This window comes from Dipodomys ordii, unplaced genomic scaffold, assembly GCF_000151885.1.
Source record: "Dipodomys ordii isolate 6190 unplaced genomic scaffold, Dord_2.0 Scaffold14, whole genome shotgun sequence".
NCBI lineage: Eukaryota > Metazoa > Chordata > Mammalia > Rodentia > Heteromyidae > Dipodomys > Dipodomys ordii.
In genome coordinates, this window is record NW_012267230.1 from 1,166,235 (window position 1) to 1,179,448 (window position 13,214).

At 47.5% G+C, this 13,214-nt stretch overlaps 1 protein-coding gene and 1 pseudogene across 1 annotated transcript in view; one reads left to right on the forward strand and one right to left on the reverse strand.

The window, feature by feature from the left end:
• Nucleotides 1-4,765: 4,765 nt before the first annotated feature.
• The window catches only part of Otoa (otoancorin), a 59,602-nt gene continuing 51,153 nt past the window's right edge, over nt 4,766-13,214 (forward strand). The window contains exons 1-6 of the mRNA XM_013011160.1: nt 4,766-4,856; nt 5,788-5,816; nt 5,904-5,934; nt 6,036-6,063; nt 7,685-7,772; nt 9,743-9,874. Coding sequence (XP_012866614.1) covers nt 4,766-4,856; nt 5,788-5,816; nt 5,904-5,934; nt 6,036-6,063; nt 7,685-7,772; nt 9,743-9,874 — 399 coding nt within the window. The remainder of the gene's footprint in view (nt 4,857-5,787; nt 5,817-5,903; nt 5,935-6,035; nt 6,064-7,684; nt 7,773-9,742; nt 9,875-13,214) is intronic.
• Nucleotides 10,629-13,214, reverse strand: part of LOC105981803 — a 5,773-nt pseudogene continuing 3,187 nt past the window's right edge.

Here is a 13,214-nt window from a genome sequence, read left to right on the forward strand (position 1 = left end):
TCCACAGTGGGGATGAAACTTGCAGGTTGGGGATCCGAACCAACTGAGTGACAGGAATAAGCTGTGAGGGAAAAGCTACATCAGCCATGGAGCTGCGCCACACGCGCCTTCATCCCAGACACTCAGGAGGCTGAGATCTGAGGATCGCGGTTCAAAGCCAGCCCGGGCAGCAAAACCCGTGAGACTCCCCCCCACCCCCTGGTTCCGGGGCTTGAACTCAGGGCCTGGGCACGGTCCCTGAGCTTCTGTTGCTCAAGGCTAGCATTTGAGCCACAGCGTCACTGTGTCTGTGGTACTGAAGAATCGAACCCAGGGCTTCATGCATGGGAGGTAAGCACTCTACTACTAAGCCACATTCCCAGCCTCGAGAGACTCTTTAATTCATCATATCACACACACACACGCACGCACACTGAAGTGAAGCTCTGATCCAGAGCTAGGTTCTGAGTTCAAGGAGTTCAAGCCCCAGTACTGGCACCAAAAAAAAAAAAAAAAAGAAAGAAAAAAGATAATGATATTTGCTTTGACTGCTGGAATTAAGCAAAATGATGCAGGCAGAAAAGTGTGTACTGAGTTTTCTTGTTATGTGGCTGCCCATATTTGTGTGTGGGTAACCAACCATGAGTGTAGGCTCTGCACCATGCTGTGTGGATTTGGTTTGCTTTTTTGGTTGTTGAGGGTCTTGAACTCAGGGCCTGGGCACTGTCCCTGAACTTTGTTGCTCAAGGCTCTACCACTTGAGCCACAGCACCACTTCCGGTTTTCTGGTGGTCCATTGGAGATAAGAGTCTCATGGACTTTCCTTTCCTGGCTGGCTTTGAACCATGACCCTCAGATCTCGGCCTCCTGAGTGGCTAGGATTACAGACGTGAGCCACCAGCGGCCTGACTTGGCTGGGTGATCTTGTTCTGTTCACTGAGCGTACCAGAGGGATGGCTAGGGCCAATGGGAACCATATAACTTAGGGAATGTCTCTCAGCCATTGAATGAAGCCCACTCCATTCCACTTGTTTCTTCCTCTCCTCCCTCTCATCATTGGATCTAGAATTTTCCCTTTGCTTTCCTGAGTCTGGGAGTAGGTAGGAAAAGCTGGAGGGCTGGGACAGGGGCTCAGGATCCCAGACCTGCCTTCCCCTCAACCCCCAATCCCTTTACAGTCTTCCTACAACCCTGTGTTGTAATAATGACAATTGAAATGAAATTTGAAATAAAATTGAAATCCAGCTGGGCACCAGTGGCTCACGCCTGTCATCCTAGCTTCTCAGAAGGCTGAGATCTGAGGATCTCAATTTGAAGTCAGCCCAGACAAGAAAGTCTGTGAGACACTTACCTCCAATTAACTATCAATAATAATAATAATAATAAAGCTGGAAGTGGAGCTGTGGCTCAAGTGGTAGAACCCTAGCCTTGAGCAGAAAAGTTCAGGGACAGCGCCCAGACCCTGATTTCAAGCCATAAAACCCGTACCAAAAAAATAAAAATTGTAATCTAGTGAAATTGAGCTGTTTCTCTATAAGCCAGAGATGTTTGCCTAGTACTCTTTCTCTTTTTTTTTTTTTTTTGCTAGTGTTGGGTCTTGAACTCAGGGCCTGGGCATTGTCCCTGAGCTGCTTTTGCTCAAGGCTAGCACTCTACCACTTGAGCCACATCACTACCTCAGACTTTTTCTGTGGTACTGAGGAATCAAACCCAGTACTTCATGCATGCTAGGCAAGCACTACCACTAAGCCACATTCCCAGCCTGCTTGGTAGCCTTTCCTCACCACAAAATGGTATTACCATTGCTATTGTGTCTGGTGGAATTTCTCCAGGCCTCCATCTACGCTTCAATGGGTTTAGACTACAGACTTTCTTTTAAAATTTTTCTTAAATAAGTTTTTGATTGTAAAAATACTGTACAGAGGGGTTACAGTTACATGAACAAAGTAATGGGTACATTTCCTATCAAGCATTGTTGCCTCCTCTTTTGTTTTTCCCCTACCATCCCTTCCCTCCCACCTAGACTGCAGACTTTCTTTTGTTTTTTGTTTTTTTTTTTGGGGGGGGTCCCATCGTGGGGCCTGAACTCTGGGCCTGAGCGCTGTCCCTCAGCTCTTCAGCTCAAAGCTAGCACTCTACCACTTGAGCCACAGCGCCACTTCAGCTTTTTTCTTTTTGCTTATGTGATGCTGAGGAATCGAACCCAGGGCCTCAGGCATGCAAGGCAAGCGCTCTACCACTGAGCCACCTTCCCAGCCCTAGACTGCAGCCTTTCTATGCAGCTGCTCTGTAGACAGTGAAATGCCTCCATCCCTGGTGTGTAATCGCCAGGGCCCCACCCAGGCCTTTCAATCCTTCTGGCCAGCGAATGTGAACCAGTGGCCTTTATTGAAAACCCAATCCACAACTGGCAATGGGCCGGGGTTTCGTTGGGACGAGGTCTTTCTACACAGCCATGGTGGGCATTTGTTTCAGTAATTCTACACCTCCATAGCTGAGCACAAGAAGCCTCATTGTGGCCCAACTGAGGCTTGTGAGGGAGGCCAAGACCCCAGGCCAAGCTGACCCCAGGGGAGGTAGGGAGGAAGAAGGGCCAGAGGTGAAGCTCCCTTCTCACAGGTGGCTCTGATGGGCAGAGTGATTGAGTGATTGGGATCGAGTTCACTGGAGTTCACTCAAAGCCTGGAGAACTGGAGGCCAGCTTTCAGAAGATTCTGTTGATGTTGGCTCTGTTGGCTGCAGGGGTTCCCTGGAGTGTGTGTGTGTGTGTGTGTGTGTGTGTGTGTGTGTGTGTGTGCCTTTTGGTTTGAGAGGAATAGATTTTCTGAGCCTTGGGGAGTGAGGGACAAATAGGCAGGTGACAAAGACCCCTGGAAATATCTTAGATTTTATCCTGAGGTTAAACAGGAAGGAAAGTGACAGGAATAGCTGGGAATATTGAAAGGAACCATCTGTTCTTATTTTCTTATTTACAAATCCTACAGAAGCCAGGCACTGATAGCTTATGCCTGAAATCCTAGCCACTCAGGGAACTGAGATCTGAGGATCAAGGTTCGAAGCCAGCCTGAGCAAGAGCCTGTAAGACTGGTATCTTCAATTAATCACTGAATACAAGCCAGAAGCAGAGGTATGGTTTCAATGGTAGAGTGCCAGCTTTGAATGAGAAAGCTAAGGGTCAGTGCCTGGGCCCTGAATTCAAGCCCTAGGACCGGCACACATACAGTTTGATGCCTCTCATCAAACTAAAACACAGCACAAAACCATCCTCCAGATACTTCCTCTCTGGGACTGTCCTGCAGGAGTTTTCCTCAGTCCTGTGTGAGTTCCTGTGATTGTTTCTGGGGGTGTTTTGCCTGAGCCAAAGACTCCGGGATCCATTCTTCAGGTCCCTAGAACGTTCTCTCCCTGCGCAGCTCCCCCACATCCAATGTTCTTTTCCTGGAGTCCGGCTGGCTGCGGTGGTCTCCCCAAACTCCTCAGCTGCTCCATCTGCTCACTGGGACTCCAAACTCCCAGCAGTAAGCAGAGCAACACCTGGGACCTGGCTCTGTTTGTCCCTCTTCTCAAAGGAGTTCAGTGTGTGTTACATAGAGGGTGACCAGTGGCTGAACACCTTTGTGTTGTCTATTTTGGTTAGTTTTCTAATGGTTTAAGACAGAAGGCTTTATCCATGGCCCATTTCTCTGCCCTAAAGCTGGAATCAAAACTCAAATTACCTTTCCACTCCTAAGTGGTATTCCATTGAATGATTCACTTTTTGTTGGCTATTTGAGGGTTTTTTTTCTCTTCAATTTTTTTGGCTATTCCTCTTGCATAAATGCCTCAGATTGGAATTCCTGGATTACGGTAACCTATATTAATTTTTGTAAGACAAAGCCAAATAGATTTTCAGAGTGGCTACATCAGCAAAATACGAGTTCCTGGGCCTGTTCACAATTGTCAGCATTTGAGGTAGGTATTGTGTGTGTGTGTGTGTGTGTGTGTGTGTGTGTTCTCATTGTGGGTTTAATTGGCAAGGTCTTGCTAATGAAGGTCCCCTGATGATCTTTTGTCTACTTGTATTTAAGAAGCTTAGCTTCATGTTTTTCCATTGGCCTCTGTCTTACTGAATTATCAGAGCTCTGGAATCCTGCTTAAGATATAACAGAGTATGCTTTTAAATACCCCTGGCTTATAGATGGTAGGGTTGGACAGCTAAGAGTGTAAATAGGATCTGGGCATTGTGGCTCATGCTTGTACTCCTAGTTACTCAGGAAGCTGAGATCTGAGGATTGCAGTTCAAAGCCAGCCTGGGCAGGGAAGTCTATGAGACTCTTCTCTTCAATAGACCACCAGAAAACCGGAAGTAGAACATGGCTTAAGTGTTAGAGCGCTAACCGTGAGCAAAAGAGCCCAAGGACAGTGCCCAGGCCCTATGACAGAAATGAGGGTGTGGGGGCGGGGGGAGGAAGGAAGGCGGAAAAGAAGTGTAAATAGGAGCTGGGCGTTGTGGCTCATGCATGTAATCCTAGCCAGAAGTGGAGGTGTGGCTCAGGTGGCAACGTGCTAGCCTTAAACAAAAAAGCCAAGAGAAAACATGAGGACTTGAGTTCAAGCCCTAGTACTGGCGCGCGCATGCGCGTGCATGCACACACACACACACACACACACACACACACACACAAATAAATTTAAAGCCCTGAGGGATTCTGGGTCTCTTGTGTTTTCTTTTTCCTCAGGAATGTTCTTAAATGGATGAAAGCAGAGCCAAACTCTCTTCCAGGTTGGATCCAGCAGCAGCAAGAGGATGTCTCTGGCACCTGCAGCTTTCCCCCTTTTCCTTCTCCTCTTCCTGAGCCATGGAGTGGCGAGTCAGAGAATTCCGAGTTCTCGGCAGGGTAAGTCATGATGGAAGCGAAGCACCTTTTAAGCTCTGCACATGTTGAAGAGAATATAGTTGGCAGACCAGTATAGACACGTGTTTCCTGCAGGTGACTGGGGCGCATGCATGCATTTGTGTTTGCCTGTGTGCATTTGTGAGTGTGCACACATGTATTTGCATAGATGCATGCATGATCCCATGTGTTTGCAGGTGATGTGTTCCTGCGTGTGTGACTTTGTGGGTGTGCGTGGTACATTTCCAGGGATATATATATTTTTTGTCCAGTCGTGGGGTCTGAACTCTGGGCCTGGGCACTCACTGTCCCTCAGCTCTTCAGCTCAAGGCTAGCGTTCTACCACTTGAGCCACAGCGCCACTTCTGGCTTTTTTCTTTTTTCTTATGTGGTGCTGAGGAATGGAATCCAGGGCCTCAGGCATGCAAGGCAAGTGCTCTACCACTGAGCCACCTTCCCAGTCCATCCAGGGATATTTTTAAAAGGTTTTTTTTTTTTCAAACCAGGGTTTTCATGCCCTGGCTACAAGCATCATTAAAATTCACTGAAAGAAATTTGCTGAAAGTAACTGGGCACTGGTGGCTCACACCTGTCATCCTAGCTAGTCAGGAGGCTGAGCTCTGAGAATGGAGGTTCAAAGTGAACTGGGGCAGGCAAGTCCATGAGACTCTTATCTCCAATAAACACCAAAAAAGCCAGAAGTGGAGCTATGGCTCAAGTGGTGGAGTGCCAGTTTTGAGCACAAAAGCTAAGCAACAGCACCTAGGCCTTGAGTTCAAGCCCTAGGATTAGCACAACAAAAGTGTGTGTTGGGGGGAAATTCACGGACAGTTTCCTTCATCAGTGGCTTTGGTGAGCCCTTCCTGTGACCTGTGTTTGTGTGTGAAGGTCACGTGGTTCAGATCTGGTTACGTGTTCATGGACTCTCTTACAGATTTGCATCCATTGCTGCAAAACATGGCGGTGAGCTCCATCATCTTTTCATCCTAATCCTCTCTTCTGGGAATGTTCTAGAATGGTTGTGCTGGATGCTCTCTCCTTGCCTTTTAGGAAGAAATAATAGAAGGACGCTATCTGAATGGTAATGTGCCCAGTTGCCCCCTACAGCTCACACCGAGCTCGCGGGGATCTTTCTGGAAGGATTCCTTGTTAAGTGCTCTTTTTCTTTTCTCCCCATTGTAGCATTCCTGGATCTCCTCCAGTTCCTCAGGTGACCTGCTGTGGGGAGGGGAAGGGGTTAAGGATAGTTTGTGTGTGTGTGTGTTTGTGCTGGTATTGGGACTTCTCTCTTTTTGCCAGTCCTGGGGCCTGAACTCAGGACCTGGGCTTTCCACGCATGGCCCTTCTCTACTGTGGCATACGAGTCTAAGTGAATGTGTACTTAGCACAGGGGGAACATTGATGTAGGTTCCTTATCACTGCCTCCTGAGGTGGGTGCAGGACAGCATGGGTAAACTGAGGCCCGGGGAGGGAGACTGGAGCCTCCTCCATACCTGGGAAGCAGTGGAGCTGTGTGTGACCCCCATACTTGTTTGCAAAGCCCACCCCCTCCCTGCTTCTCAGTGAAACCTGTGCTCCATACTGGGGCCAGGGGCCAGGGGTTGGGCAGGCTGGGAGAGGAAAGGTCAGCAAGGAATCAAATGCCATAAGACCTGTCAAGGAGAACTGATGAGGGCCTGTGGGGGGGTCCCATGAAGGGCACCCCAGTTATGATGAAGTGAAGCACCCCAGTACTCCTCTCCGCTCTCTGACATAACTCAGGTGGATATAGTCTCAGACTCTGTGTGTGTGTGTGTGTGTGATGGTTCTGGGGTTTGAACACTGGTTCTTAGTGTCTCAGCCTTTTTACTCAAGACTGTTACTCTACCATGTGAGCCAAGATGTCTATTTCTGGGTCTCTGTCTGTCTGTCTGTCTGTCTCTGTCTCTCTCTCTCACCAGTCCTGGGGCTTGAACTCAGGGTCTGGGCACTATCCCTTGAGCTTCTTTTGCTCAAGGCTAGCGCTCTACCACTTGAGCCACAGCACTACTTTTGGCTTTTTCTGTGTATGTGTTATTGAGGAATCGAATCCAGGGCTTCATGAATGCTAGGCAAGCACTCTATCACTAAGCCACATTCCCAGCCATACTTCTGGCTTTTTTGCTGGTTAATTGGTGCTGGGTGCTGGTGGCTCACACCTGTAAATCCTAGCTACTCAGAAGGCTGAGATCTGAGGAACTCAGTTCCAAGTCAGTTCAGGCAGGAAAGCTGTGAGACTCAATTAACCTTCAAGTAACCATCAAAAAAGCCAGAAGTGGAACTGTGGCTCAAGTGGTAGAGCATCAGTCTTGAGTGAAAAAGCTCAGGGACAGTGACACACACACACACACACACACACACACACACACACACACACACACACACACACAAATGTTTCTTGGATTTGTCTACTACCCAGCCTGGCTTCAAACTGTAATCCAAATCCTCAGATCTCAGCCTTCTGAGTAGCTAGGATTATAGGCTTGAGCCACAGTGCCTGGTTCAAAGCTGGGTTTGGAGCCACTCTCTCCTTTACGGTACACCCAGAGTCTGGTTTTGTTTGTGTTTTTTAAACGGAAAGGAGAAAGGAGTCTTTCTCTGTAGCCTGCAGTCAACCCACTGGGCCATCATGGGAGCTGGAATCTTGCATTCAGCTGAGAGCCCCACAAGCCCCTCTGGGTGGGGGAGACCCCATCGTGTGCTGGCTGGTGCCCACGGCCCCGGGCATCCGTGGCTGTCTTCCTGCCCCTGCCATAGTGTTGTTTTCAGAGGAACACGTCGTTGTGACTTCTCCCTTCTGTCTGTGACTCAAGTACACACGCGTGGACAGCAGACCTGCCCCACCGGGTCCTGACCTACCTGAACTCCCACAATGCTCCCTTCACCATGTCCAGCCTGCAGGTGCGTAGCTGGGGCCTCTCTCTCTGTTTCCTTCTCAGGGTTCATAGGTTGCAAACTTGGGGGACCTGGGAGGTTGCACATGTGGACAGAACGGAGAGATAGTTTCCATTTCTTTCTCTCTCTTTTTTTTTCTTTTGTTGATTATGGGGCTTGAACTCTGTCTGGGCCCAGACATTGTCCCTGAGCTCTTCAGCTCAAGATGAGCGCTCTACCACTTGAGCCACAGCACCACTTTTGGTTTCCTGGTGGTTAATTGGAGATAAGAGTCTCAGGGACTTTCCTGCCTGGGCTGGCTTTGAACCAGGATCCTCAGATCTCAGCCTCCTGAGTAGCTAGGATTACAGGTGTGAGCCACCAGTTCTGAGTGATAGTTTCCATTTCTACACAGAGAAATATTCTGTTTAGTTTTTCTTTTTGTTGCTTTTGTGCCAGTGCTGAGATTTGAACTCAGGGCCTAGGCACCGTCCCTTAGATTTTTTTTCTCTCAAGACTGGTGCTCTACTACTTGAGCTACACCTCCATTTTTGGCTTTTTGATGGTTAATTGGAGATACGAGTCTCACAGAGGACTTTTTTGCTCAGGCTGGCTTTGAACCACAAAGCCCTCGGGTCTCAGCCTCCTACGTAGCTAGGATTACACGTGTGAACCACAGACTCTGGGCTTATTCAGATTTTCTTGAGACATCACACAGACCCTTTTGCCTTTCAACTTCCCACTTTTGGTGGGGACAGGATCTATTACAGTGCTAGGACAAAGAGATTTCAAAATTATAGCCACCCCCAACAAGTTAGCTTCTTTCTTTTTTTGGGGGGGGTCCGGTTGTGGGGCCTGAACTCTGGGCCTGGGCGCTGTCCCTCAGCTCTTCAGCTCAAGGCTAGCACTCTACCACTTGAAACATAGGAGGCGGAGCCAGGCTGTGTGACAACAAACCTCTCCTGAGAATGTGGGAATGATGTCACTTCCTCGCAAGGGTAGGCCCCTCCCCCATGACCTTCTCTTAAAGGTCCCATCACTCCCCAACATCAGCCTCTCAGGGACCAAGTTTCAACACACAAACCCTTGGGGGACAAGGTACAGCACGGAGAGTGGCTGTTTGAGTTCAGCGATCAATCTTTCCATCAGTGGTCCAAGAAATTTTCTTGTCTTTTAACTCTCTACAAATAGCAAACATTGCATGTGGATAGAAAGCAACAAAGATTTTCACACAGTGCAGTGGGGCATGATGGGGATTCCCATTAACTGGCTAGCGTGGTGGACTGTTAGCCCAGGGTACAGAACTGTGTCTTTTCCATGACACTGTGACTAGCACATTGAATTGAAGCCTTCTTCACTGACTTCCTTGCCTAGGCTGACTCTGAATTGCAGCCTCATTTTTGTTGTTGTTGTTGGTCGTGGGGCTTGAACTCTGGGCCTGGGCGCTGTCCCTTAGCTCTTCAGCTCAAGGCTAGCGCTCTACCACTTGAGCCACAGCGCCACTTCTGGCTTTTTCTGCTTATGTGGTGCTGAGGAATCGAACCCAGGGCTACCACTGAGCCACCTTCCCAGCCCCCCCCTTTTTTTTGTCAGTCGTAGGGCTTGAACTCTGGGCTTGGGTACTATAGCTCTTCAGCTCAAAGCTAGTGCTCTACCATTTGAGCCACAGAGCCACTTCTGGTTTTCTTGGTGGTTTATTGGAGATAATCATTTCACGGCTTTTCTTGCCCAGGCTGGCTTTGAACCTTGATCCTCAGATCTCAGCCTCCTGAGTAGCTAGGATTACAGGTGTGAGTCACCAGTACTGGAAGCTATTGAAAAATTTTTCAGGCAGCCTAAAGGAAACACATGGACCCACTGCCAGTGTGGAGACCCAGCGGGGCTGGGGTGAGGGGGTTGGGGGTGGGGTGGGGCAGGGGCTGCACTGCTGTCCATAGTGCTGATCAGGTGATTCTGTTCTCTTTGTCCACACCGACTTTCCAACACTCCCTGTCCAGGTAACCATGGAAGATCACCTGGAGCAACTCTTGTACCAGCCCCAGAGGCTGCTGGCAGATCTGAGGGCTGCCAGTGCCCAGCGATTCCGCATCATCATGAAGAGTCTCTTGGAAGACCGGCTGGACCGCCTGGTGAGTTCAGGTCCCCAGGGAGGAGATGTCAAGGCTAAGTGGTGTCAGTTGAATTGAATGAAGTTGAGCTCATTCATGCACCAGGTCCTGGGTCCGCTTCATCCCCCTGCAGTTCAATGTTTTCCAAGAGGCTACAGTGCATTCTTTTTTTTAGATTATAAAAACTTTCTCTTTAATCAAGTCTTGAAACATAGAACAGATTCCTTGAATAAAATAGAAAATTTTCAATACATTGAGAGATAAATCCATGAGTCACCATACATAAAATACTCAGGAGGAAAAAATAAAACAGTGGTTTACACAATCCCTGGTCCAGCCATGGAGTGATTCTTTTTTTTTTTTTTTTTTTGGGTCCGGTCGTGGGGCCTGAACTCTGGGCCTGGGCGCTGTCCCTTAGCTCTTCAGCTCAAGGCTAGCGCTCTACCACTTGAGCCACAGAGCCACCTCCGGCTTTTTTCTTTTTGCTTATGTGGTGCTGAGGAATCGAACCCAGGGCCTCAGGCATGCAAGGCAAGCACTCTACCACTGAGCCATCTTTCCAGCCCCTGGAGTGATTCTTAAGATACTGGGGTGATGGATCTACTCAAGAAGCAACACAGTTGTTAGCACCTTCAAGCACTGTATTGAACATCCTTTAAATATCAAAGTGAGAAATAAGAAAGCCACATATTCATGCTATGAGAAAGGTGTTAGAAAGGACAGTTGTGTCAAGTTGAGGTTGGAGATGTTTCTCCAGCTTCATTTATTTCTTTGGCTAGTTGGGGAGTGATCTCCGGAACAGCAAGATGTGAGGTTCTGGTTCATGGATCACATAATGAACCCATTCCTGACTCTGTTGAAGGCCAAAATTCCTCCATTCAGATTCAGACATCAAATAGGTTTTAGGAACAAGTTTGGCTATGTTCTTGGGTAACATGACATGCCTGGATTCAAACTCCTCATTGTCATATTTATCCACATCGTAAATTTGTTTATGCAATGTGACCACTCTGCCAGCGAATTTCCAGCCATGAGCTCCTAACCTCCAAACAACTCTCAGCAGCACCTACAGTTCATGTTTTTGAGGTACTAAGAAATGAGAGGCGCAAGGTGCTGGTGGCTTATTCCTGTTATCCTAGCTACTCTGGAGGTTGAGAGCTGAGAATCATGGTTCAAAGCCAACTCAGATAGGAGAGTCTGTGAGACTCTCCTATCTGCAATTAATCACAGAAAAAGCCAGAACTGGAGCCATGCTTCAAGTGGTAGCCTTGAGCAAAAGGAACTCAGGGGACAGTTCCCGGCCCTGAATTCAAGCCCCAGGACTGGCAAAAAAAAAAAAAAAAAGAAAAAGAAAAGAGAGGGACTGAGGGGCTTCTATTGGGCTGCGAGTCGTTGGTGCTAGTGGGTGTGGTTGAGGAAAGCCTGTCCCATCTTCAAGCAGCTACAAAGACATCACAGAACAAGGACGCCAAGTCCTGTAGACCCACAAAGACGCAGTGGAGAGCTTTCTTTATTGGAGACAGTTTGGTGGGAGACAGTGCTTTCTAAAAGGAGTTGAACCATTTAAACACTTAAATAATCATAGCCTTCTGACTTCTTCATTCATTTTTGCAGTGGTAGGGATTGAACCCCGGGGCTCATGCATGCTAGCTGAGCTACAATCCATCTCCTAATTGTATACTTTCTTTCTTTTTTTTTGGGTCCAGTCGTGGGGCCTGAACTCTGGGCCTGGGCACTGTCCCTGAGCTCTTCAGCTCAAGGCTAGTGCTCTACCACTTGAGCCACAGTGCCACTTCTGGCTTTTTTTTCTTTTTGCTTATGTGGTTCTGAGGAATCAAACCCAGGGCCTCAGGCATGCAAGGCAAGCGCTCTACCACTGAGCCACCTTCCCAGCCCTTAATTGTATACTTTCTTTATTTTTTTATATATTTTTATTGTAAAGATACTGTACAGAGGGGTTACAGTTACGTGAGTAAGGTAATGAGTACATTTCCTATCAAGCATTATTACCCCCTCCTGTATATTTACTTTAATATCTGTTAATCAAGCATAATGGATACATAAAGCAGGTTGGTAGGAGAGTAATGAGTGTAAGATTGTGTGTGTGTGTGTATATGTGTGCCAGTACTAGGGTTTGAGCTTCATACTCTCCCTTGGCTTTTTCTGCTCTGGTGGGTGCTCTACCCCTTGAATCACACTTCCACTTCAGCTTTTCACTGGGAAATTGGAGATAAGAGTTTCTTGGATTTGTCTGTGTGGGCTGATCTCAAACTGAGATCCTTAGACCTCAGCCTCCTGAGTAGGTAGGATTATAGGCATGAGTTACCAGCACCTGGCTTAAACATTGAAATAGCTATATATACTTGCTACTTATTTATTCATTTTTTACAGTGCTGGGGATTGAAGCCAGGACCTTGCGTATACTGGGCAAGCTAATCAAATACCTTCTTTAATGTCTTATTATTAAGGTATAATGGATATATCAAATCTTTTGGTAGGGATGTAATGAGATTAGTGGGTTTTTTGTTGTTATTGTTGTTGTTTGTGGGTTGTGGGGCTTGAACTCTGGGCCTGGGCACTGTCCCTGAGCTCTTCCGCTCAAGGCTAGTGCTCTACCATTTGAGTCACAGTGCCACTTCTGGTTTTCTGAGTGGTTTATTGGAAATGATAGTCTCACGGCCTTTCCTGCCCAGGCTGGCTTTAAACCTCGATCCTCAGATCTCAGGCTACTGAGTAGCTAGGATTACAGGCCTAAGCTACCGGCACCTGGCTTTAAGTTTATTGTTTTTAAAGGTTAAAAGATGGCAAAAATGGAGAAGTAGTGTAGGAAAATAGTCTTCCTTGAGGTTGGTTGAAGTTCTTTAGTGCAAGATTTTATTGGAAGGGAACAATCAGTAGATGATCCTTAAGGGCCAGATAGCAAATACTTCAGGTTTGTGGGCCACACACTCTCCTGTTGTGCCATGAAAATAGCTGTAGACAAATAGCTAAGTTCCAATAAAACTTTATTTGCAAAAGCAAGTAGTGGGCCAGTTTTGGCCTGTAGGACAAGTAACTTGCAAGCCATAGTTCTCAGGGTTGAATATGCATGGATTCATGGAGTCCTCTCCTGGACCTTCTGAGATGAGGTTAATAAAAACCTCACCATTTGAATGTTTGAATGTAGAAACTGAAGGTCAGAGAGGGTGAGTCAACACAGCTTACAAAGAGCAAATCTGAGGTTGGAATCTGGGCTCATGACTCCAGTTGCAACCTCTGGTACCTGGGGAAGCCCACAGCCTCTTCTGAGGAACATGTCTCAAAATCTATAGAAGAATACACCAAGGATTAACAAGCAAGCCACTTCTTTTTTTTTTTTTTT